Source organism: Eubalaena glacialis, chromosome 3, assembly GCF_028564815.1.
Source record: "Eubalaena glacialis isolate mEubGla1 chromosome 3, mEubGla1.1.hap2.+ XY, whole genome shotgun sequence".
NCBI lineage: Eukaryota > Metazoa > Chordata > Mammalia > Artiodactyla > Balaenidae > Eubalaena > Eubalaena glacialis.
Window position 1 is genome coordinate 185,694,128 of NC_083718.1, and position 26,489 is coordinate 185,720,616.

The 26,489-nt window shown below is 46.8% G+C and overlaps 2 protein-coding genes across 6 annotated transcripts in view; both read right to left on the minus strand.

Annotated features, from left to right (window-relative positions):
* Positions 1-9,350, minus strand: part of VPS13D (vacuolar protein sorting 13 homolog D) — a 241,012-nt gene extending 231,662 nt beyond the window's left edge. For all 5 annotated transcript variants that reach the window (XM_061184936.1, XM_061184937.1, XM_061184935.1 and 2 more), the window contains exons 1-2: positions 9,271-9,350; positions 5,541-5,713 (exon numbers count right to left, since the gene is read on the minus strand). In XM_061184936.1, the coding sequence (XP_061040919.1) occupies positions 5,541-5,637 (97 nt within the window). In that variant the 5' untranslated portion in view covers positions 5,638-5,713; positions 9,271-9,350. The remainder of the gene's footprint in view (positions 1-5,540; positions 5,714-9,270) is intronic.
* A 14,401-nt stretch (positions 9,351-23,751) lies between these two features.
* The window catches only part of TNFRSF1B (TNF receptor superfamily member 1B), a 36,758-nt gene continuing 34,020 nt past the window's right edge, over positions 23,752-26,489 (minus strand). The window contains exon 10 of the mRNA XM_061184940.1: positions 23,752-26,451. Within this exon, the coding sequence (XP_061040923.1) occupies positions 26,171-26,451 (281 nt within the window). The 3' untranslated portion in view covers positions 23,752-26,170. The remainder of the gene's footprint in view (positions 26,452-26,489) is intronic.

The following is a 26,489-nucleotide window of genomic DNA, read 5'->3' on the forward strand; positions in this document are numbered from 1 at the left end:
AAGCCTTTAAAAATGGAAAAGCCATTCTCAGCTAGCAGGGGGATCTGGCCAGTTGGCCAGTTTACAGACCCCTAGTTTAGGCTACTATTCCACCGGAGGACCATTAACATCTGAATCACCTAGGATGAAATGCAGGCTCCTGGGTCTGAAGCAGAAATTTGCAATTTTTAACAAGCTCTCCTTACCCACCACCCTCCCCTTCCCCCAAAATGGGTGTATTCCATACCACCTCAGAGAGCCCCTGAGAGTTCAATAAAGTTGGTCATCAAGAGGAATTTATACTCTCTCCTCTGGAGAGACCACCTCTGCAGGTTCTCCTCTGCACCCTCACTCGCACGTGTAATAACCAGTCAGAGAGCAAAGGCATGAACAGGACCACCGCTGAAGGTCCTTTTCAGACCCAGTTTCTATAATTACTTAAATCCAAAAGCACAAGATGTCTCCAAAGCAGACTGAAGGATTAGTCACAAGGGTGCAGCTAGATCTCTCTCTCTCCCAGCTATTGAAATCAACCCTTTACACATACTGGGTTGGCCAAAAAGTGCATTCGGGTTTTATGGAAAAACCCGAATGCACTTTTTGGCCAACCCAGTACATACTGATCCCTCCCCTGCGCCTAAGGCACTGTGTTGGCCACTGGGAATAAAAACAAAGGCAGGCAGGGTCCCCATCTTCAAAGAGCTGGGAAACAGCCGTTTTATAAAGTTGCTCATCTGTGCAACACAAGTCAATTTCTGAGTCACTTAAATCTGTCTGAAATGTATTCGCAAAACAACAACCACGCAGCAACCATTAACTGGTAAGACAACCCAGAAGAAAGGAAAGCAAGTCTTTTCCTCCAAAGACACACTAATACAAGAAACTTAATTATTTTCCCCTTTGAATGATTACGACTTGTGCGTCATTGGCATCTCAAGAAGTATTCAAAGCTAGCATTTTGGCGGATTCTGAGCAAATGCACCCAACTTATTTTTCAGAACTTTTGCAAGAACACCTATTCACATGGGGCTCCACTTACCTTAAGACTAACCAAAAGGAGAAGTTAATAATCCCAGAGAGCCCAGAAACAACCCTATATCCACACTTGGGGAGAAAACGAGCATAAGGGGGAAAAGCATGAGACACATTCCTTATCAGTTGAAACTGACTTAAAGAGAGGAAAGCATATAACTTCTTCTCCTTCTGAAGAGCAACATTTGCAATCTGAATCATTCGCCCTATTTTTCAATACCCAAATCTGTCACAAAGGCAGACGGCCCCAGGTTTCCATGGCTGCTGTACAGAGTGGAGAAGTGGAAAGAACTGCAGGCAATCCATGCAATGAAAAATTAAAGAAGCTGAAGCACAGACAGCAAAGGAGGTGGTCTAGAAAGGAGAGGACACACAGGAAAGAATGAGGAGAAATGGCAGCCTATAGCAAGTCAAAAACAAGGGAATCAGGGACTTCCCTGGTGGTCCAGTGGGTAAGACTCCGCGCTCCCAATGCAGGGGGCCCGGGTTTGATCCCTGGTCGGGGAACTAGATCCCGCATGCATGCCGCAACTAAGAGTCCTCATGCCACAACTAAGAAGTCCACATGCCGCAACTGAAAATAAAAAAGATCCCGTGTGCCGCAACTAAGACCCAGCACAGCCAAAAATAAATAATAAATAAAAATAAATATTTTTTTAAAAAAGGTAATCAGGCAAAACACAGATCAAAGGCTTCCTACTTCCCCACCCACTCATATGTACCCACAACTGGCCCTGCTGGAAAAGGTCCCTCCAAGGGACCAGGCCACAAAGCACCCAGCATAAGTGAGCACCTTATAGATAATAATGTTTGTTGATTTCCAGACAGATAATTTGCAGACTTATTTATGGATGGCTCTCTCATCCAAAAATTCCTCACCTCACATTAACAAGAAATCTAGTCACTAGCTGGGGTAAATTTAGAGTAATACCTAATGACTACTTAATCCTCTTCCCTCAGCTCTAGGGAAGCCAACCTCATTTAAAGGGCCAACCTGAGGTTCAGAGCTTATTAAAAAAAAAAAAAAAAAAAAAAAAAAAGAGGGGGAATCTAAATGTACGCCCATGGCCCAGAGTTCAGACTCCTTGACTCAGCACTGGCAGCCGCTATCTTCCGGCCCCAAACCATCCCAAAGACACCCTGCGGGTTTCAGCCTTCTGCCTCGGCTCACACGCCTCATTCTGCCTGGAATGTGGTCACCCAGCCTGGGCCATCTATCAAGATCCTGCTAAGACCCACTCAAAGCCACTCCCAGAATAGCTTTCTCAGGGTCCTCCAGACAGGAGGAATGGTTCCCCTCCCACTGCATTATGCCTGTATCTCTAGTATAACAACGTAATACATACTGCCTTGTATTACTGTACACTTATTTCTGTCTCCAGGACTGGTTAATGGCTCTGAGGGCAGGGATTATAGAGGTGGAGCTGGGATGACGATGACGATGACGATGACGATGACGATGACGATGATGAGGAGGAGGAGGAGGGGGGGAGGGGGAGGAGGGGGAGGGGAGGAGGAGGAGGGGAGGAGGGGGAGGGGGAGGGGAGGAGGGGGAGGGGGAGGAGGAGGGGGAGGAGGCGGAAGATGAGGATGGCTATCATTCAGTGAGATCTTACTATGTCCCAGGCATTTCATATGCACTTCTTCATTTGATCCTCACAAAAATATGAGGAAATACTATTATTTTCTTCATTTTTAAGATAAGAAAAATGAGGCTTAGAGGACAAGCAGTCTGCTTAAAAATCATAGAGCTGGTCAGTGGTAGTAGCAGAGTTCATACCAGACCTGTGTGATCTCTGGTGGCAAGAGGGAGAGGGGATGAAGAGGAGGCTTACGTAACTTGCTCACAGTCACAAACAGCTGTTAAGTGGGGAAACCAGGGTTAGACCCTATGCCTGAGCTCTAAGTATTTTCTACTGTCTCCCCAGTTTGTATCGTTCCATAACACAGAGCCTTACCCAAAGCAGGTGCTCAGTGAAAGTTTGTCAAATGACTGAACAAATGAAATGTTATACAAGTGCTATCTCTGTCCTTCCACTACTCATATGCTACTTTGCATTTTTATTGCTTTTAGCATGTGTGCACAATCTACCCTTGAAGTCCAACCCACCAGCTAATCATATGTTGATGATCATATGATGATGATAACTAACACTGACTGAGGACCAAGAACAGTTCTAAGCTCTTTGAACCTACATTAATGTGTTCAGTTCTTCGAACCTTATGAGATAGTTAATATTACCTCCAATTTGCAGAAAGGGAGACTAAAGCAATCTTAATATTTAATTTTCTATTTAATTCTTAGTAGAATTTGAGTAATTTAGTACTAAGGATGTAATGTACAACGTGATAAATATAGTTAACATATATGTTATATATGAAAGTTGAGAGTAAATCCTAAGAGTTCTCATCACAAGAAAAAATGTTTTTTCTATTTCTTTAATTTTGTATCTGTATGAGATGATGGATGTTCACTAAAGTTACTGTGATGATCATTTCATGATGGATGTCAGTCAAACCATTACGCTGTACGCCTTAAACTTACACAGTGCTCTATAGCAATTATATCTCAATAAAACCGTCAGAAGAAGAAAAAAGAATTTGAGTAATTTGCCCAAGTTACTGGTAAATGGAGGAACTGGGATTCAAACCCAGTCTGGCTACAAAATCCATACCCTTGACCACTATTTCAGTCTCCTTTGCATCTTCCAAAGCATCTGTAAATATTTGCAGACAGACTGAAATAACATTCTTATTCCTATCTAGTACCCTCTGCCCCCAAACACTGCTTAACTATGTCATCAAGATCAACAAAAAGTGTCAACTCCTTTACAAAGCCATTCTCTCAGTGCATTGCAATGCTCTAAAACTTTTCTGGCCAAGCATCATGGTGTGCTTTGGAGCCATAAGGACAGAGTACCTAACTGACACAAGTTTTGAAAGAAAAAGCATTTTTCTAGTCTGCAGAGAAACATTCCTCAAATTCCACAGATTCATTAAAAGCCATAGAGAATAATTTTTAAGAAGAGATAAGCACAGAAAAGCAGTAGAAAGCTTCAGAGATACACACAGTTGTCCTTACAAGATATGTTCTGTCTAAAATTGCTGAGATTAGAAATTATTAGTACAGACTCCATGATTTATCAGGTACCACAAATTTCTATTTATTCATTTCTTTAGCAAAGATCCTTCTTCTTACCATACCACTCTTGAGAAAGCCAGCTCTGTTGTTGCTAATAACAATGTTGCTCCTTCTAGGCCCTGTTACCTGCCCTGTACAACCTGGTTAGCTTCACAGTGTGTCTGAGAACTTCAATAAGTGACCAAAGAGGTGAACCTGACACTACTGTTGTACTTTAAACACAGCCCCGCCCTGACAACTGGTCACTTTCACTTTCCACTAAGCAGCTCCCTTCTAGGAAAGGGCAGAAGGAAAAGCCGAAGAACAGGAAAGAACCCACTTCTGTTTCCAAAGAAAGGAAGGGAGCGGGGAGGTGCAACCATGCTAGCTCGCCACCGCCTATTGCTGCCGCGATCACTCCACTGGTTTAGGTGGGTCAGGAAACCCCGGAGAACGCTGCTTCTGGGAAGAGAAAATCACTGCACCCTGTGCTCAGACTATACACACATCTGGATCACTGCAAGCCCCACTAACCTGCCCTGGTCCACGTGCCAAAACTCATACTCCCAGGAAGCCCAGGAGGTTTCCACTATATCTGAGGCCTCCTTTCCTCTTTCTATGATTCTACACGTTTGCCAACTGACTTTATCTTCTTTCTCTAGATTTGTTAAAGGGCTCCATTTTGAGTTGAGCAAACAGAACTCAAATTAAAACAAGGAGAAGGAGAAGAAAGTTGCTTTCCAATCCCCACATCAAACCACTGGGCTGCATTTACACAGTATAGACCTGTAAAGGCTAAAATGTCTCAAGCTTTAGGTACGTTACTACTCAGCAAGACAAGAACTCAGAAATTCTACTGGAAGACCCCACAGTAACGTATTTTAAAACTTCTGCTGGGTGTCTATTACACACCAGCAGGATAGGGCTTCAATGGTCACGCCACTTGATCCTTTTAGCAATGCTGTAAAGGTACATTACCCTCTTTTTCTAAAGAAACTGAGGCTCAGAATTTCAGTGACTTGTTCATGTAGCTAACAAGTAACACAGCAGGATTTGAAGCCGAAGCCAATGCCATTGTCACTACATCCTGGCTGCCTCCACAAAGCTTCATAAAACTAAAAAAGTAACTGGGGTAAAGCACAGTCACCAGGTGCATGGTCTTTTTTTTTTTATTTTCCTTTTAATATTTAACAGTCCCCTAAAATCTACAACAATCCAGCTATATACTTAAGTTACCCTGTAATAATAATCAGTGTCATATGGAAGAACATTATTTCCTTTTACACATATTTAATACAAAGCCATCTGTCCATCGGGGTTTATTATTCTCAATACAACAAAAAGAACATAAAAAATAGAAATGCAATCTGCAAAGCATACTTCACCAAAAAGAGATACATGTACTCACCTTTCAGAAGCGCAACGGACAGCTGATCAGTGTTCAGGTTATTGACATATTTCCCCAGATAGGTATTGAGAACCCAGGCTACAAGACCTTCCAACATGACTATATCCTCAAGACAAGGTGTTTAAAACTCATGGATCATTCTTTATTTCTCTCTCTCATGGTCACAGAAGAATCTATGAAAGAAAAAAAAAAAGGAAATGAACAGAAAAACCAGACAGTTTTTCCAAGCTGATATCCTACTCTACCTGCCCTGAAGGTGGCTAGATGCAAAGCACAGATTTAAGAAAAGATGGGGTGACCAATGTTCACTGCACCACTATTTACAATAGCCAAGACATGGAAGCACCCTAAGTATCCATCAACAGATGACTGGATAAAGAAGGTGTGGTATATATATATATATAATGGAATACTACTCAGCCATAAAAAAGAAGGAAATATTATTTGCAGCAACATGCATGGACCTAGAGACTATCAAACTAAGTGAAGTCAGACAGAGAAAGACAAATATTATATGATATCATTTATATGTGAAATCTGAAAAATAATCCAAATGAATCTATATACAAAAGAGAAACAGACTCACAGACATAGAAAACAAACTTATGGTTACTAAAGGGGGAAGAGGGGAGGGATAAATTAGGAGTATGGGATTAACAGACACACTACTGTATATAAAATAGACAAGCAACAAGGGTTTACTGCATAACACAGGGAAGAATATTCAATATTGCATAATAATCTATAATAGAAAATAATCTGAAATATATATAACTGAATCACTTTGCTGTATACCTGAAACTACCACAATATTGTAAATCAACTATACTTCAATTTAAAAAAAAAAAAAGAAAGAAAGATGGGATGAAAAGCACTGTAAGATGCCCCCACTAGTAAATGGAGGGCCAAACCAATACATCTGCATTTTGATGCAGCTGCAAGGGATAGTCACTTATAAATTCACCAAAAATTACCTACAATTCAAAGTTGTGTATCTTTTCGATGTAACTGATCGTTAAACTGCTTGCTTTTGGTGACTGACCTGGAGACTAGACTGTCCTGATCAGAGGTTCTCATCCAGATGTGATATGGCAATGTCTAGAGACGTTTTTGAATATCACGACTGGGGGGATTGCTACTGGTACCTTGTGAGAAGAGACCATGGAGGCTGCTAAACTTCCTACAATGCACGAGATAGCCCCCCGCAGCAATGAATTATCCAGCCCCAAATGCCAACAGTACCAAGGTTGAGAAACCCTGTCCTAGATTAAGGCAAAAATGGCCTAAGAGATTGCATCAGTGAACTTCATATTCTGCACCGATCCTCTTTAAGCCTTCCCGAAATCAATTTTGCAAACCTGTTCATCAGGCTCATTCATAAAATGATATAAATGGAAGGGAGACGACAGTGGTTTATCACTCTTCTTAACTGTCCTGGAGCTGCATTGCTGGTACCTGGACACCAGACAGTGCTGATACAAGGGACCCCCTTAGTCAGTAACTGCAGACACCAGAAATCCTCTGGTTCCAGCTGCAGTATTTACAGTCAGTGCTGATTTACTGCTGTCATTACAATAACTGCTGTTTATTAGCATTACAAAACAGAGATTACTTTTAGTATTCCGTAAAGTTAACATGAGGGAACTTGAGACACAAAAGTTTAAATGGGTTTCAAGATTGCTCAGCTAGTAGATCCTAGTTAGAACCGAGGGCTCCAAATCTTACTCTGAGCCAAGCATGTCGGACACCAGCCCACCAAGCCTGACACTCCAGGTTTGCTGTGGCAGGCATCCCACTTGGAACCGGCCCTTTCGGGATCCTTTCCAAGCACTTTGCCCCATCTCCAGTTATTCACCTTAGTGCCAGGAGATACTCTTATCCCAACTGAGAGGCTTCCACTCACCAAAAACCCCAAAACACAATGCTCTACAAGAGTTAACCTCCAGGAAAAATCTGTTTTTATTCGTCAATAGTGTCTTGCATTTCCAGAGAAGATTAACTTTTATTTGTCAACAATGACAGTAAAAACGTATAAGAAAATAAACAGCATTTGGAAAAATACTAATTTCTCTCCAAAGATCTTTTTTAAAGCTACATTGTTATGTAAAATTAGGAATCTGCTAAAAATTACTGCATACACTTATTTAAAGAAGAGATTACAAGAACAAATTTCTTAAAATAAGAAATGTTTAACAGCCTGAGTAAAGGAAACACTTCTTTCTATAACTTTAAATGAGTAAACCTACAAAAACAAAACATGAACCTGACTAACCTAGTCTCACTATGTAAAGTCCAAACACACTTAAGCAAAGAGCCAAAGTTGGAACACTCTTTACTTTTGAAGTTACTGCCACTGATTCTGGTCCTAAATGCCAACAAACTCTCTCTGGTGCCATCTACAAGTGCTCTCCTTATAAAGGGAAACAACTGTCAGTTTGTACACAAGATCTGGCCCTACCCTACCTCCCCTGAAGGTGGACGAATGCAAAGCACAGATTAAAAGAAGATGGGGTGAGAAACACTATAAAACGCCCTGTGCAGTACACTGAGGCCCAAGCTAGACGGCATCCATTAGCTCTGCTAAGCATCTAGACCAGGTTTGAGGCCACTTCAAGGATTCCGTTAAGGAATCCGGTATCAGGAAGGGCCGCCAGACTGGCCAGAATCCCAAAGTGTTTTTATACTCTGGTCCATCAGGGTTTCTAGGCCTGGTACTAACCCCACCTGGCCTCCCCTAATCGGTGGGGCAGGTGACACTGGGGATCAGTGCCCAGCCTACCGGTGGGCAGACAGCCGGCCATGACCTTGAGCCAGGCCCCTCCCTCGAGGAGCGGCTGGAGCCCTGGAGCCCTGAGTAGGAAGGGCTGGCAACAGGACGCGGGAGCGGAGGCGGCGGGGCTGAGGGCTGCCGGCCCTGGGAGCTCGGACATCGGAGGCCGGAGAGGGACGGGGGCCCCGCAGGAAGGAGACTGCCCAGGAGGCGAGGCTCCTCCAGCCCGTCTGCCGCCCCTCTGCTCTCAGAACCCTACGCCCTGCTCCAGGGGCCGGAGACCCCACCTCCCAGATAGAGCCTGAAGGGAACGGAGCCGCGCGTCCCAGCCCCGGAAGGAGGGGCTCAGCCAGGGCGTGACCCCAGGGGGCGAGGGGTAAAGAGAGGTTTGAGGCCTGATGTCCCCATCCCAGAACGTGACCCCAGAAGGCTGGAGAAGGGGGTGATTAAGACCCTCTGGAGCCCTGACTGGAGCCATATTCTTGGGCATAAGGCAGGGGGGCTCACACCCTGGGCTCCCCCGTGGAGACCGAGGCTCCGGCGGGGAGACGCGGCCTGACACCCCCTCGATCCCAGGGCACCAGGCTGCCCCGACCCGGGAAAGGGTGCGGGTCCGGCGGGGGTTCAGACTCCCCAGCACACGGACGCCGAAGTCCCGGGAAGCTCAGAACGCCCGAGCGTGTGGCTCGGGCGCCAGCAGGGCCTTGGACTCCAGGGTCCCGGTGAGGGCGGGGCGCTCGGGGCCGTCTGGGGCTCAGACGCCCCAGGGATCCCCCGAAGAGCTCAGACGGCCGGAGGGCCGGACGCCGGGGTCCCCGGGCTCCCAGCGCAGCGCTCCGCCCGGGCGGGCCGGGGCCTCCAGGTCTGAAGCGGAGCCGGAGCGGCTGACCGCAGGCCCACGCCCGCCCTGCGGCCCCCGGTCCTGCTCGCCGCCCGGCGCCGCCCCGCCTCGGCCCGTACCTGTCGGTGTCCCGGGCCGCCCGCCCCAGCCAGGCACTGCGCGGCGCTTCCTCCCCGCCGCTCCTCAATGGCGCTGACCCGCGGCGCTCAGACCCGCCCCGACCCGACCAATCGAGCGGGCGACACACCGGCGCCTGGCCAGCCGAGCGCCGAGTCATCGAGGAGGCGCCCCCTGGCGCCCGCGGCCGCTCCTGCAGGGCTGCCCGCCCCTCCAGGGCTCGCAGGTGCTGGGGCTGAAGCGGTAGAAAGGCCCAAACAGGCCCCCCCCATTTTACAGCGCGGGGGTAAACCGAGTCCGGGGGAAGGATAATATATAGGACATATTGGCTCAGAAGTATTGGAACCCAGGATTCTTCCTTCTACAACGACCCGCCCGCAATCTGTTTGCCACTTAATCAGCCGCAGGAGTCTGTTAAAACATAATTCATACCATGCCACTTCCCTGGTTAAAATCTTTTCCGCATTATACTTAAATTAAAACCCACCTCCTCAGAGAGCCGACACCAAGATCCTACTGAATTGGTTCCATTCTCATTTCTGCCACTCTTTCCCGGGCCTACTCTGTCCCAGCATCCTTCAGTTCCTGCCCCGGGACTTTTGCATTCGCATCTCTCTACTTAGGATGCTTTTACCCTAACTGCTGTCCAATGGGAATATAACGCAAGCCACATAGTACATTTATTTAGTCGGTACATTTTTTACAGGAAAAACAAAAAGGTGAAATTAATAATATATTTTATTTAATCCAATATATTCTAAATATTATCATCTCAACCTGTAACCAACAGAAAAAAATTATTAATAAGATATTTTGGGGGTTTTTATATTAGTTTTTTAAATCTGGTGTGTATTTTACACTACTGCACATCGTAATACAAACTAGCTACATTTCAAGTGCTCAATAGACTTGTATGACTACAGGGCAGCTCTGGATAATCATATAGGCCACTCCTTGCTTCAAATATTCCATCTCAGAGAGGATTTCCCTGCTGCCCTATCTGAAGTTCCCCTCATCCATTACCCTGTTATATTATCTTAACAGAACTTAATGTTGCCTGAGATGAGATTATCTTATTTGTTTATACCTATGTTATCTTTCGTCACTCTGAAAGTTCACTGACAGCAGAAATTATATCTTTTTCACAAATGTTTCCTCAGTACCTAGACATGGCCTAGCACAGAAAAGGCCCAATGCTATGAAAGAATGAACAAACGAACGCCTCATCTTGGATTATCACCAGAAGGGCAGGAAGAACATCTCAGGCTCATAAAAAGTCAGAAGATGCAGGACACAGGCTGGCAAGGTTGCAAGAGTATCTATTTACCATGACAGTTATCAGCCCTCATGATGCTAAGCTAATGAAGGTGCTTGTGGGCTGACTCACTCCCAAGCAAGGCCTGAGTTTCTCTGAGGTGGGGGTCAACCCATCAGAATCTCAACACTGGGTCCCCCCAGAAGCTGAGGTTTGGGTGTAAAACCCTAGACTCCACAGAAGGCAGAAGGGAAGGCAGCCATCAGAGCTGAAGGAGCTCAGGGTCCAGATCTTCCAACACAGAGACACCTGACTGTACCTGGGGAGTTTATTTAAAATGCAGATGCCAGGGCTCCATTCCTTCAACCAGTATCACTGAGAGTCTTTGGGCCTCGGTTCCTTATCAATCTTAACATACGTTTACCGCACAGCCATCCCACTCCCAGGTATTTACGCAAGAGAAATGAAAGCACATGTGCATGCAAAGACTTATACACAAATATTCATAGCAGCTTTATTCATAATAGCCCAAAACAGGAAATAATCAAAATATCCATCAACAGGAGAATGGATAAAGAGATTGCAGGGACTTCCCTGGTAGTCCACTGGGTAAGACTCCACGCCCCAGTGCAAGGAGTCTGGGTTCAATCCCTGGTCAGGGAACTAGATCCTGCATGCGTGCCGCAACTAAGAAGTCTGCATGCCTCAACTAAGAGTCCGCATGCCACAACTAAAGATCCCACACGCCTCAACAAAGATCCCGCATGCTGCAACTAAGACCCAGTGCAGCCAAAATAAATAAATAAATATTTTAAATGTTTATAAAAGAAGAAAAGAGATTGCAATGGACCCATACAGTGGAATACTACTCAGCAGTAAAAAGGAGCAAACTGCTGATACAGATACTATCTTGGAGGAACCTCAAAAGTATCAGCTTTGTGAAAAAAGCCAGACCACGCAAGGCCATGTACCGTAATGATTTCATTTCTATGCTATTCTAAACTAGAACGGCACAAGCAGATCAGTGGTGGCCAGGGGACAGGGGTGAGGGGGGGGGGATTGACTAGGAAGGGACAGGAGGGAACTTTTCGGGGTGATGGAGCTGTTCTGTATCTTGATTGTTGTGATGGTCATGAGGCTGTATACAGTTGTCAAAGTTCATTGAAGTGTGCACTTAAAATTGGGAAATTGTGTTTTCTGTTAATTATTCCTCAATAAAGCTGATATTTAAAAGATCTCCGCCCTCCTGGGGCTTACATACCAGCAAGGGAGGAGAGACGGAGAACAAACAAAGTCAGCATAAAATATAGAGTGAACAGGATGGTGATGGGCACTAAAGAGAGAAATAACGCAGGGAAGCAAGGTAGGAAGGAGGAGTGTACAGTTTTAGATGGAGGCCTCAATGGGAAGAACTGGCCCCCAAGGGTTCAAGTTCAGGGAGTCTGCAGGGGGACCCAGCTCGCCAGGTGATGGGTTTGGAAATGCAGAGCTGGTCCAAAGCCCTCATTGTACAGAAGGGGAAACTGAGGACTAGGAAGGGGAAGGAACTTAAAGTCATGCAGAGAGACCATAGGACAATGCCGGACTCTTCTGTGAGCCTGAATCCCTCTCCATAATGGCCTCAGCCCTTCCTGCACCAGCCCACTGCCCTGAGCTTCAATTATTAGAGCAAAATTTATACTCGTTATGGAGAAAACAGGGAACAGAGAGGTCAAATGTTGTCCTGGCAGAGGGAAAGGGGTTGTGTTGGCCATAGGGAAGGTCCTCCCATGGTCCCCCACCCATGCTGTGGCCCCCAAAGCTGCAAGTTTCTGACACATAACAGGTGAGGGGCTGCAGGAGATGAGGAATGTCCTTAATTACCATCCACACTAGACTCTGAGATGTATGTTGGCCCAGAAGGGCCAGGTTTTCTGGGGCAGGCATATTTGAGGGGCCCTGCTCAGTACTCCCCAATATCAGGCCCCTCCCTACCTAACCTTCAGATCATCTAGACCAGAGTGGCTGCAGACAGTCAGCCAAAACTGCTGGAGAAATGTTCCTTTTGGCCCACACAAAGCCTTAAAATAATTGAAGTTAAGTTACATTTTAAAAGCTGGAGATCACTTGTGAAAATCTATATTTGGAGCTTCTCTAGAAAAAAAAAATGGAAGAATTGGCAATGGTGGAACCCCCATCCTCCCTAGGCTTACATTCATTCGTTTATTCTTTCACCATTTATTGAGCACCTCCTATACGCTTGGCACTCTTCTAAGCACTTGGGGCTACATCACTGAGCAAAACAGACATATTTTTGTCTATAAAAATGCCCTATTGGAGTTTGCATTCTAGCAAGAGAAGCAGACTGTGAGCAATAAATATAACATATGTAAATTATACAATATTTGAGAAGGTGATAAGTACTGTAAGAGTCCCATGGGAGAGGTAGGCATCTTAGGGGAGAGGGAGCTATAATTTTAAATATGAATTAATTTAATCAGATCCAGAAGTTTCCAGAGCAGCACTGTCCAATAGAAATATAATCAAGCCACACACGTAATTCTAAATTTTCTAGCAGCCACAGTAAGAAAAGTGAAAAGAAACAGGTGAAATTAGTGTTAATATTTTATTTAACCTAACGTCTCCGAAATGGTATCATTTCAACACGTAATCAGTATAAAAATTATTACTGAGCTATTCTATATATGTTTTGTACTAAGTCTTCAAAATTCAGTATTTGTATTTGACAGTGCAGGTCCAGAGTCTCTTGTGAAAATGCAGACAGCCTGGGCAGGGGTGGTACTGTCACTCTGTGGGAAGAAGGACAAAGGACAGACCATAGCTCAGGGGTCAGCCCCATCATCTTACAGAGGGATTCTGAGCTCCAGAGAGGGACAGTGCCTGCTCCAAGTTCACACAGCAGGTTATGGGTGGAGCTAAGGTACAATCCCAGGACTCCTAACGTTTAGGATTGCCCTGAGCAAGCTCCCAGCTTTCCAGATGCTGCCCTGGTTTCTGGTTTCTGAATATAGAGCTCCAGGTGGAGCAGAGAAGTCCTCAGAGAGAGAGAAAATTCTACAGAGCTGGTTATCAGGAGCCTCCCACAGACTGTCCACCCAACTCAACTTCTTAGATGAGTATCAAGCCCAGCGGGTCCTGCCCTCCTCTGCATGGCAGGGATAATTGGTACCTTGCCTATCTCCCGGAGCAATTATGGAGATAAAATAACCGAAGCTCCGTTTCCCAACTCTTAGAGCAGGCAATGCTCAGATCTCTCCCATGATGTGGGAAATAAAACCCAACATCCTTCCCCTGGCTTCTGAAGCCACCCTCCTGACCTCATGTCCTGTCCCCGGGGTTCCAAGGCTGTCCCACCCTCCCTTTACCAAGGCCTCTACTCAAATACCAGCTCCTCAGAGAAGCCTTCCTGAACTCCCCTTGCAAAGTAGCAATACCCCCACTCCTGTCTGTCCCCTTACGTTGCTTTATTTTTCTTCTTAGCACTCACCACTGGCATAGCCTACACATATTTTTTTACACAGCCCCTCCTAGCATGCCAGCTCCAGCTGGCATTCTGTTGCATCCCCAGGAGCACCCCCCCCAACATACAAAAATAGCCACTAATATTTACTGAGCACTTACTATGTGCCAGGCACAGTTCCAAGTATTTCATAGATAGTAGTTCATGTATTAATCCCTTACTCTGAGGGATGTGATATTTTCACCTCATTTTAGAGATAAGGAGAGTGAGGCACAGAGAAGGTCATTAACTTGCCTGAGGTCACACAAACAGGAAGTGGTGGAGCCAGGATTCACACCTGGAAAGGTGGACTTTAAGGTCCACAACTCTTGACTTCTGTGCTAATCCATCAGGGTGCCCCATAACGATGATGCCTGAATGCAGACTAGATGAAGAGGAATCCAGAAGTCGCTTGCTCCCATCTGTGCTGGCCTACCTTATTGAAACCACTTGTTCTGTCTCAGTTAAAGAAAAGAAAGAAGCAGAAGGGTCTTCAACTGGCCCATTTGACTGGTTAACCCATCAGGCAGGTGGCTGCCTTCAGTTACTCCAAATTTACCCACTGTGATATTGTGATTTATAATAAGAAATACATATTTGATCTTCATCCTCCATTCCTGGCTCACAACTCTTAAAAAATCTTTGGAATTTCCCAAGTGAAGAGAGCAATGGAACATCTTTTGTTCAAATATTTGTTCTTGGGTCCTCATTTCTGAAATAGCTCCAGAGCCATAAAGGCAAAACCAGTGTCTTATTATTCATGTCAAACCCCTTTCAGTCACACCTAAGTTTATGTTAATAGGTGGCTTTTGGAAAGCCCCTAAGGATGGGGGCTGGTTGCCAGAGGAATGAACCACGTGATTAGAGGGTTGGAACTTTCCACCTCAACCCCTTACCTCTGGGTTGGGAAGAGGGGCTGGAGGTTGAATCAATCACCAATGGCCGGTGATTCAATCAAGCATGCCTGTTAATGAAGCCTCCCTAAAACCCCAAAAGGACGGGGTTCAGAAAGCGTCCAGGTTGCTGAACAAGTGGATGTGCTGGGAGGGCGGTGCACCCAGAAAGAGCATGGAAGCCCCGGCCCCTTCTCACATAAACGTTGCCCTTTGCATCTCTTCTGTCTGGCTCTTCCTGAATCTGAGCTGTATCCTTTGTAATAAGCTGGTAGCCTAACAAGTAAATTGTTTTCTTGAGTTCTATGAGCTGCTTTAGCAAAGTAATGAAACCCAAGTTGGTTGTCATATAAGAGGTCGGTCAGAAGCACAGGTAACACCTGGACCTGTGATTGGTGTGTGAAATGAAGGCAGTCTTATGGGAGTGAGCCCTTAACCTGTGAGATCTAGCGCTACCTCTAGGTAGCTACAAGTGTTCAGTGAGTCCCTTTGCCCACTGCCCACCTTAGCAGGACAGGGGAAGCCCTTTAGACCTGGCCCCTCTCTTTCTCTATCACTGTGCCCCATCCTAGCCCCAGGTCGTGCTCCGGCCCTCCCTCCATTCGTCAGGCCTCTTCTCCAAGTCACCTCTCTGGTCCCTTCCCTGATGTCCTGATCCAGGAGGGGGATCCTCCAATCCTTCCATTCTCTGTGGCCAGCTTCATTTTCTTCATATAGAAAGGAGACAGACTTTGTAGAAACTCTAAGTTGAAATTTTAATGTGGCTTGGATGTGTGCATGAATCCATTTTTAGAAAATACTGCTACCCATTAATTATGGCCCAGCCATAATTAATGAGTTAGGTATACTGTACTTAAGAGCAGTGCCCCATAAACATGAGTGGGAATGAGAGCTCTATCCTGGGATGCTGACTGGTGCAAAGAAAAAGTAGATTAGATGCTATTAAGAAGCATGTAATACCCCTAATCTAATACTTGTACCATCTGCTGTAAGCCGTTTGTGTGTTTTCTTATTGTCTCTCTTCCCACCCATTTGTTTTCGTCGTTGCTGCATCCCAACACCTAGAGCAGTGCCTGCAGTGAAGTAGGAGCACAGTGAATACTTATCCATTCAAACACTGGGAGCCGGCAGGATGCATTTGTGGTACTTAAAGCCACGAAGCTGGATGGGACTCACAGGGGAGGGTGTGGGAGGTGGAGAAGATGCCCAAGGGCCAAGATGAGGAGGGAGAAGCAAAGGAGGCAGAAGGAGCCCCTGAGACGAGCCGGCAGGAGAGCCAGGGGTGTGTGTGCTCCTGGAGGCAGGTGAGGAACGTGTTTCAGGGAGGGGGCTGGTCACGTGGGTCAAACGCTGCCCACAGGGGGAGCGAGAGGAGCCCTGAGAGCCTCTGGTAATCAAGCAGCAGGGTTAGTGTCAGCAGCGACCTGGCCAGTAGAGTTTTAGTGGTGAGGTGGACACAGCCTCACTGGCGTGAGCTCAAGAGAAAATAGGAGAAGATAAACTGGAGACAGTGAATGCCAATAGACAACATTTTCTACGTGTTCTGCTGTTAGGAGTAGCTGGGAGTTCCTTGGCAGTCCAGTGGTTAGGACTCAGCACTTTCACCTCCATGGCCCCGGGTTCAATCCCTGGTCCAGAAACTAAGATCCTACAAACTGTGCAGTGTGGCCAAAAAAACAAAACAAAACAAAACAAAACAGTAGCTGGGAAATCTGACAGTAACTGAAGGGAGAATTGTTTTCCAGAAGGTTTTTGCTGTTTGTAATTGTAGTGAAATGCACATAACATAAAATCTGCCATCTCAGTCATTCCTGAGAGAACAGTTCAGTGGCGTTAAGTACAGGCACACCTTGTTTTATTGCATTTCGCTTTATTGTGCTTTGCAGATACTGCATTTTTTACAAACCGAAGACTTGTGACAACCATGCGTCTAGCAAGTCTATCGGTGCCATTTTTCCAAAAGCATTTGCTCACTTTGTATCTCTGTGTCACGTTCTGGTAATTCTTGAAATATTTCAGGAATTCCCTGGTGGTCTAGTGGTTAGGACTCTACGCTTTCACTGCCGAGGGCCCTGGGTTCAATCCCTGGTTGGGGAACTAAAATCCTGCAAGCCCGCAGCACGCACGGCCAAAAAAAAAAAAAAATTCTTGAAATATTTCAAACTTTTTCATTATTATTATATTTGTAATGGTGAAATGTGATCAGTGATTTTTGATGTTACTATTGCAACTGTTTGGGGGGCATCCAAAACCACGCCCATAAAAGATGGTGAAGTTAATCAATGTTGTGTATGTTCTGACTGCTCCACTGACCAACTATTCCCCCATCTCTCTCCCTCTCCTCGGGCCTTCCTGTTCCCCGAGACACGACAATATTTAAATCATGCCAGTTAATAACCCTACAATGGCCTCTAAGTGTTCAAGTGAAAGGAAGAATCACACGTCTCTTACTTTAAATCAAAAGTTAGAAATGATGGGGGACTTCCCTGGTGGTCCAGTGGTAAAGAATCTGCCTTCCAATGCAGGGACGTGGGTTCGATCCCTGGTCGGGGAACTAAGATCCCACAAGCAGCGGGGCAACTAAGCCCTCGTGCCACAGCTACTGAACCTGCACGCCTCAACGAGGGAGAGAGAAAAAACCCGCACGCTTCAACGAGAGAGAGAGAGAAAAAATCCACACGCCACAACTAGAGAGAAGCCTGCTAGAGAGAAGCCCGTGGGCCGCAGTGAAAGATCCCGCATGCCTGCACAAAGATCTTGCATGTCGCAACTAAGACCTGATGCAGCCAAAAAAAAAAAAAAAGTTAGAAACGATGAAGCTTACTGAGGAAGGCAGGTTGAAAGCTGAGATAGGCAGGTAGGCCTCCTGTGCCAGTTAGCCAAGTTGTGAATGCAAAGGAAAGTTCTTGAAGGAAATTAAAAGTGCTACTCCAGTGAATATATGAATGATGAGAAAGCGAAACAGCCTTACTGCTGATATGGAGAAAGTTTTGGTGGTCTCGATAGAAGATCAAACCAGCCACAACAATGCCTTAAGCCAAAGCCTAACCCAGAGCAAGGCTCTAACTTTCTTCAATTCTAGGAAGGCTGAGAGAGGTGAGGAAGCTACAGAAGAAAAGTTTGAAGGCAGCAGGGGTTGGTTCATGAGGCTGAAGGAAAGAAGCCATCTCCATAACATAAAAGTGCCACGTGAAGCAGCAAGTGCTGATATAAAAGCTGCAGCAAGTTACCCTGAAGATCTTGCTAAGATAATGAATGAAGGTGGCTACACTAAACAACAGATTTTCAACGTAGATGAAACAACCTTCTATTGGAAGAAGATGGCATCTAGGACTTTCATAGCTAGAGAGGAAAAGTCAGTGCCTGGCTTCAAAGCTTCAAAGGACAGACTGACTCTCTTGTTAGGGGTTAATGTAGCTGGTGACTTTAGGTTAAAGTCAATGCTCATTTACCATTATGAAAATCCTAGGGCCCTTAAGAATTATGCTAACTCTACTCTGCCTGTGCTCTATAAATCCAACAAAGCTTGGATTGACAGCACATCTGTTTGCAACATGGTTTACTAAATATTTTAAGCCCACTGTTGAGATCTACTGCTCAGAAACAAAGATTCCTTCCAAATATTACTGCTCATTCACAATGCATCTGGTCACTCATGAGCTCTGATGGAGATTAATGTCTTCATGCCTGCTAACAGGACACCCATTCTGCAGCTCATGGATCAAGGAGTAATTTCAACTTTCAAGTCTTATTATTTAAGAAATACATTTTGTGTGGCTATAGCTGCCATAGATAGTGAGTCCTCTGATGGATCTGGGCAAAGTAAGCTAAAAAACCCTTCTGGAAAGGAGTCACCATTCTAGATGCCATTAAGACCATTCATGATTCATGAGATGAGGTCAAAATACCAACCTTAATAGGAGTTTAGAAAAAGTTGATTCCAATGCTCATTGATGACTTCGAGGGATTTAAGACTTCCGTGGAGGAATAACGGCAGATGTGGTAGAAATAACAAAAGAAGTAGAATTAGAAGTGGAGCCTGAAGATGTGACTGAATTGCTGCAATCTCACGATAAAACTTGGATGGATGAGGACTTGCTTCTTATGGATGAGCAAAAAAAGTGGTTTTTTTGAGATGGAATCTACTCCTGGTACAGGTGATATGAAGATTGTTGAAATGACAGCAGGGAATTTAGAATCTTATATAAGCGTAGTTGATAAAGCAGCTGTAGGGTTTGAGAGGATTGACTCCAATTTTTAAAGAAGTTCTACTGTGGGTAAAATGCTATCAAACTTAGCTTTGTAGCTTTGTATGCTACAGAGAAATCGTCTGCAAAAGGAAGAGTCAATCAATGCAGCAAACTCCATTGTCGTCTTATTTTTAAAACTAAGACCCTTCAGCAACCACCGGCCTGATCAGTCAGCAGCATCAACATCAAGGCGAGACCCTCCACCAGCAAAAAGATCACGACTCACTGAAGGCTCGGATGATGGCTGGCATTTTTTAGCAATAAAGTTTTTTTTTTTTTTTTTTTTTTTTGGCTGCCTTGGGTCTTTGTTGCTGCGCGCAGGCTTTTCTCTAGTTGCGGGGGCTGCTCTTCGTTGCGGTTCGCGGGCTTCTCATCGGGTGGCTTCTCTTGTTGCAGAGCACGGGCTCTAGGTGAGCGGGCTTCAGTAGTTGTGGCACTCGGGCTCAGTAGTTGTGGCTCGCGGGCTCTAGAGCACAGGCTCAGTAGTTGTGGCGCACGGGCTTAGTTGCTCCGCAGCATGTGGGATCTTCCCGGACCAGGGCTCGAACCCGTGTCCCCTGCACTGGCAGGTGGATTCTTAACCACTGCACCACCAGGGAAGTCCAATAACGTATTTTTAAATTAAGGTATGCACATTGTTTTTTTAGACATAATGCTATTGCACACAATAAACTACAGTATAGTGTAAACGTAAATTTTATATACACTGGGAAACCAAAAAATTTATGTGACTCGCTTTATTGTGGTGGTCTGGAACCAAACCTGCACTCTCTCCAAGGTATGCCTGCATATTCACCATGTTGGGCAACCATCACCACCATCCATGTCCCTAACTCTTTTCATCTTACAAAATTGAAAATTCTGTACCCAGTAAACATTAACTCCAAATTCCCCTCTCCCCCCAGCCTCTGGCAACCCCCATTCTACTTTCTGTCTCTATGAATTTGGCTGCTCTAGGGGCCTCATATAAGTGGAATCATACGGTATTTGTCTTTTTGTGACTGGTTTCTTTCACTTAGCATAATGTCTGCGAGGTCCATCCATGTTGCAGAATGTGTCAGAATTTCTTTCCTTTTTAAGGCTGAATAATATTCTATTGTATAAATATACCATCCTTTGTTTACCCATTCACCCATCCATGGACCCTTGGTTTGCTGCCACCTTTTAGCTATTGTGAATAATGCTGCAATGAACACTGGCATATGAGTATCTGTTTGCGTCTCTGCTTTCAATTCTTTTGGGTTTAATCAGAATTAGAATCACTGGATCATATGGCAATTCCCTATTTAATTTTTCTGAGAAACCACCATATTGTATTCCATAGCATCTGCACCATTTTACTTTCCCACCAGCAATGCAAGAGGGTTCCAGTTTCTCTACATCTTCACCAATGCTTCCTTCCTTCCTTCCTTTTTTCTTTCTTTCTTTCCTCTTCCTTTCTTTTTCCTTTCTTTCCTTTCTTTCCTCTTCCTTTCTTTTTCCTTTCTTTCCTTTCTTTCCTTCCTTCCTTTCTCTCCTCCCTCCTTCCCTCCCTCCCTCTCTCTTTCTTTCTTTCTCTTTATATTTGCCATTCTAATGGGTATGAGGGAGTAAGTTGTTTTTTACGTGGGAGAATCATCCGTATGTTTCCATGCAGGCAGGAAAGATCCGGGAGACCAGGAAGTTGATGCTAAAGGAAGGAGAGAGGAGAGGTGCTGGAGCAATGTCCTGGAGTTGGGAGAGATGCTGAGATCCCGAGCAGAGAGGAGGATGCCCTTAGCCAGCAGCCTGGGTGTTTATCCATAGTCACAGGGGAGAAAGCTGAGGCCCTGGGGACAGATACGGTGGGAGGCTAGATGTGGTGGGAGAGCCTGAGGTGTCCTCTTGTGTTTATTTTATCCCCTCAGTGAAATGGGCAGCCAGGTAACCAGCTGACGGTAATGGTGGGGCGAGGTCAGAGGTTTGAGGAGAGAAGACAGGGTGTGAGATAGTCTCTCTAAAAGAGTGTATGGATGGTGGAGGTTGGGAGGCTGGATAATGGCTCCCAGAAAGACGCTGACGTCCAAATCCCTGAAATCTGTGAACGTAACCTGGCAGGATCTTGAGATGGGGAGATTCTCCTCGATTCCCTGGGTGGCCCCAACGTAGTCACATGTGGGAGGCTGAGGGAGATTTGACTATGGAAGGTATTACACTGCTGGCTTTGAAAATGGGGGGAAGGAGCCACAACCCAAGGAATGAAGGTGCCTCTAGAAGCTGAAGGTAAGGAAACGAATTCTCCCCTAGAGGCTCCAGAAACAGACACTCCTTTAGAGCCTAGCCTCCCTGGTGACCCCTTGATTTTCGACTTCTGATTCCAGAACTACAGAGAATGAACTTATGTTGTTTTAAGCCACTAAGTTTGTCTCATTTGTTACAGCAGCAATAGTGAACCCAAGCAGGACCCTGTGGGGCTCCTGGGCACGGAAGCCTTTCTGTGTCCCCTGTTTCTTGATTGTAGGGAATAGACTCCAGCCTCCATGACCTTCCCTGAGTCCCAAAGGGCAGATTCGAACAGTTGCTAATCAGGGAAGGGAGGGGATGCAGAGACAAGGGAGGAGCAGTCAAGAAACAATAGTGCAGCCTTGGGGCAGGGTCCTGGTTCCACCTAAAGGGATACACATAGCAATAGCTTTGAGCTCTTCTACAGAACTAAAACCTCCAACGAATGGAAGATGTTAACTACTTGATGAAGCATTCTTCATTCCAGAGAAGGTCATGGTTTGGCAACCCCACTCTTAAACCATTGCTATAAAACTCCTCACCAAATCCCCCTCCCCACGCCAGGTAGGGACACACAGTTTTTGAGGGCACAGGCCCACTATGTCCCCCTCTGCCTGGCAAAACAATAAAGCCATTCTTTTCTACTTCACCCAAAACTCTGTCTCCGAGACTCGATTTGGCACTGGTGCACAGAGGCTGAGTTTTGGGCATCAAGAGGAGGTCCGGGAAATCACCAAGGATAAAGATGGGTCCGGTGAGGGAGTGACAGAAAACAGGGAAGGAGTCTGAGTGAATTCAGGGGCCAGGGTCTCTCTCCCGTTCAGGCCTTGACATGAGAAAACCCCTTTGCCTGCAACCTCCTCCCAATCCTTTATTCTGGAGAACTCCTGCTCATGCCTTAGGAACAGGTTAGAGGTCACCTGCAGACCCCTTCCCCTGATCCCCTGGCTGTGGCTGGGGTCTTCCTCTGCTCCCAGAGACCCTGTGCTCATCTTGTTACCCCAAAACTGGGTTTGCCTCTTGGTGGGTGTTGAACAAGCCGAAGATCAAGAGAAGGAAGGATTTATGATTACTTGCAGTTAAGTCAGGAGCACACCGGGGATCTCTCCCAAAGCAATGTCTTCCCGAACAGCAAAATTGGGGAAGTTTTAAGCTAAGTGTACATGCATATACATGAAGGGGCTTGGGCAGCAGGCAGAGTCCAAGCTTTAGTTGAAGTCACGAGGGTCAGAAAAGGTCAACATCCTCATCCCTCAGGTCCCAGTTGATCTGGTGGTTGATTGCATCAGGCTAATCTTCACCATTGAAACAGAACTGGGAGTCTTTACAACTGACACATTATCTTTGCTATTGTCACTTCTCTTGCCCGACTGTTGTTTGTTTCTTCATTCCTTTGCTCAAGATCATTGATTACTGAGACCTGTTCAAGGGCAAGCATTGTGGCCAGGTTTAGGTCACAAAACAGCTTAAGCCAAAAATGGCTTCTCTTCTGTCAAGAAAGCCATCCCGGACTTCCCTGGTGGCACAGTGGTTAAGAATCCGCCTGCCGATGCAGGGGACACGGGTTCAAGCCCTGGTCCGGGAAGATCCCACACGCCGCGGAGCAGCTAAGCCCGTGCGCCACAACTACTGAGCCTGTGCTCTAGAGCCTGCGTGCCACAACTACTGAGCCCACGTGCCACAACTACTGAAGCCCACGTGTCTAGAGCCCGTGCTCCTCAACAAAGTGAAGCCACCGCAATGAGAAGCCTGCGCACCGCAATGAGTAGCCCCCGCTTGCCACAACTAGAGAAAGCCCGCGTGCAGCAACGAAGACCCAACGCAGCCAGAAATTAATTAATTAATTAATTAATTTTAAAAAAAAAAGAAAGCCATCCCTGGTTCTCTTTCTCCAAGGACCCCCTAACTTACCTGCTTACAGTCTGAGCACACAGTGATGGGCCTCATAGGTGTCTCCGAGATTGGGGCCTCCTGGAGGCCAGTCTTGTTCCCCTGAGTGAGGAGGGGCAGCACATGAGCAAGCAGACCTGCAGAGACCACCGCAACCCTAAGAGAGGGCCCAGGAGACCAAGGTGATGGACGGGGCATGTGATGAGGGCATCTTTGGAGGTGGTCTGGGTGGCTCTGGGTGGCTCTGGACAAAGAGCTGCCTTCCCACTGTTCACAGGCCCGAGGGCACAGCCCGGCTCTCAGCTGTAATGCGGGTGCTTCTGGGGTCCCGCCACAGCCTGGACTTGTCAGACTCCAGTGGCCATGACCCATTCTCCCCCTCACACTGGTGTCAGGCACTAGGACCATGGACATACCCCAGCTCAGACCTGAAGACAGAGCCAGCAGTCAATGTGTACAACAAACGAAAGGTTTATTTATAAGCAGGAATGCTGTCTGGGATACATACGGTGCAAACTCTCCTTGTCTTGGGATCAACACAAGCCCACAAGCTGGAAAATTGTTACCAAATTAGGTCGAATGGACCCCCCACTTAGGCCCTAGCCTGGCTGAGGCCCCCTGCCTTGGCAGGGAAGGTTCTTTTTCCATTCGGGTTCGCACAGCCAAAAACAAAACTGAAGCTGAGATTAGAGCAGCGCGAGATTTATTCAATGGCCAGGGAATGGAGAAGCAGGAACTTAGTTCATAAATGCACTTCTCGCCTTAATGGTGAGAGGGATTTGCTTTTAAGGAGTAAGGACAATGGGGGTTAGAGTGAGACGAATGATGGGGAGGCAAATGCATTACTTTTCTGGGAATAGAGGCAGGGTTTTCCTAGAAATGGGGTGCCATCCCTTTTCTGTCCTTTTTTGGTCAGTGACTTCGGTCACAGCCATTGTAGGTGTGTCATTTAGTAGCTAATGTAGTAAAATCAGTGTAGAATGAGACTCAGGGTCTACTAGAGGTCAGATTCATCGCCATCTTGGTTTCAGCTGGTCCTATCCAGTTTTTGTTTCCCCCTTCCTATAGCTTCTTTCTTTGTGTCCAGACCCTGCGACTTAAAGGTGTATGTTAGTTCCTGTTCAAGGGAGGGGTTGGTGGGTTTTGACCAAGGGTCTGGTGGCAATTCTGGTAACAAAATGAGGCCACACCCAGAAAGAGTCTCCTTCCAATTCATCCCTGTTCTGCTGGGGTGATGACAATGAGGCCCGAGGTCCTCCCAGGACAGTCCACCAGGGGGCAGAAGTGCTCCACGGCCGTAAAGGGTCCAATGTGGTTGGAGACCCTGGCCAGTCCAGGCAGAGGGACGTCTTGATTCCAGAGTGGGAAGCCTTTCTTCACTCCATGGTAGTGGCTGGGCTTCTCCTACCCTCCAAAAGTTCAGCTGCCAAGTTCAAGTCCAGTGGAATTTTTCAACAAGGGATCCAAATATCAGGGACCCAACAGTCTTCTCAAGGAGGCCCCCATCCCCCTTCCTTCCAGAATCCGGTTAAGGCCACACTTGTCCACTGTCTACAGGGCCTGGGCATGCGTTTGGGGGGAGTGGGCTGACTCCTTAATGGGGAAGAATCCCTCGGCAAAAGTGTTAGCTTCGGCTGCTTCTGGCAGGCCATTTAATCTGACAACATGGGCTACACAGAACCACAACACACAACACAGACACGCAGACACAGGACTGGCTCTCAGCATCTCACAACCACTCAGGATCTCGGCGGCCACAGTACCACAGTGGCTCCGAGGCTCCACTGGGACCTGGGACTCCAAGAACAGTGGGAGGGGGTCGGGAGAAACAGGAGCACCCCCTTGGGAGGCAAAGGAGGAAGGTCCAGGCTGAGGTAGGAGGAGATGGCTGCAGGGCCTCAGTCATCTCCAGTTCCTGAAATTCCCTGATAGGAAAAGGTGTGGCCTTGGAGCTCCACACCAGACAGTGGGGGAGGGGAAGCTCAAACTGGGGGTAAATGGGAGTGAAGGTCAAAGGCAGAGGATACAAACTCTGAGTTTGGCTTTGTTACACTGTTGGCTTGTTTATCCCCAAGGTAGCGAATGGGGTTTTTTTGTTTTTTTGTTTTTTAATTGCCGCATGTTACAACTGGATATTTTTTTTAATTGCCACATGTTAAAACTAGAAGATTTCCGGTTAGAGGTTTGCCATCTTAACCAGGTCACAGCCCTCATTCAGGCTGCCCGCCTGGGCGCTCTGGGCATCTGGTTTTCACCCCATGGTACAAGATGGAGCTAGCAGGAGTGGATTTGGAGGTGGTGCTTCCAAAAGTCCTGAGCTAACCTGGGGGACTCCTGTCCCCTACAGGGGTTGCCACCCGCTCCCTGCACAGAACCATCTGATTGATGACACCCACCCCTACTACCCCCACTGGGACCATCCTGCAGTCTCAAATTCAGGCTACAGCCCTGCTCTTTCCCCACTGCCCCTTCTCCAAGGATGATGCATGCAGCATCCCTCCTCCCCAGCAGGAAGCCAGAGCCGGGTAGAGCCCAGGGGTTAAAAGAAAAATAAAAACCAAAAATGACAAGGGCTCCAGGAACCAAGCATGCAGGACCGGCTGGAGGGGGCAGCTCTCAGAGAGGCAGGGGATTTGTCCCAGGCTGCCCAGCACCTCCGTGTCCACCAGCCTTTCAAGAGAGACACACACCATGACAGGACACACCATGACTCTCCCTGCCTCGTTCTTCTGCCTGCAGGTGAGAGGAAGGCTGAGGCCGTGGAAGCCGCTAAAGGAATTTGGCCCAGAAAGAGTCAGAGTCCTGCGGGGGAGGGGCCTAGAAAGACCAGGGGTTGATCCCACCCTGGCTGTGACACAGCCCACACCAGACTGGTTAGCTGGGCTTCATGCCGGCATCAGGCACACCGAGGGGCAGGGGCTTCTCCTCTGGGCTCTGCAGCAGAGTCTCTGGAGCCCCCGGCTGGGACTGGAAAGGGCATTCCTCCTTGGAGAAGGGGACCTGCTCATCTTTCGGGGAGCCGGAGGGGCTGGTGTCTGTGTCCCTCGTGGAGTTGGCCTGGGAGGGGCATCGAGAGCTGTGGTCAGAGCTGCTGCAAACGTTGACGATGCAGGTGACATTGACCTGGGTCCCGTGGCCGCCAGATGATGCCTCTGCTAAACACAAGACAGGAGAAAGTGGTCAGCTGGGGCCT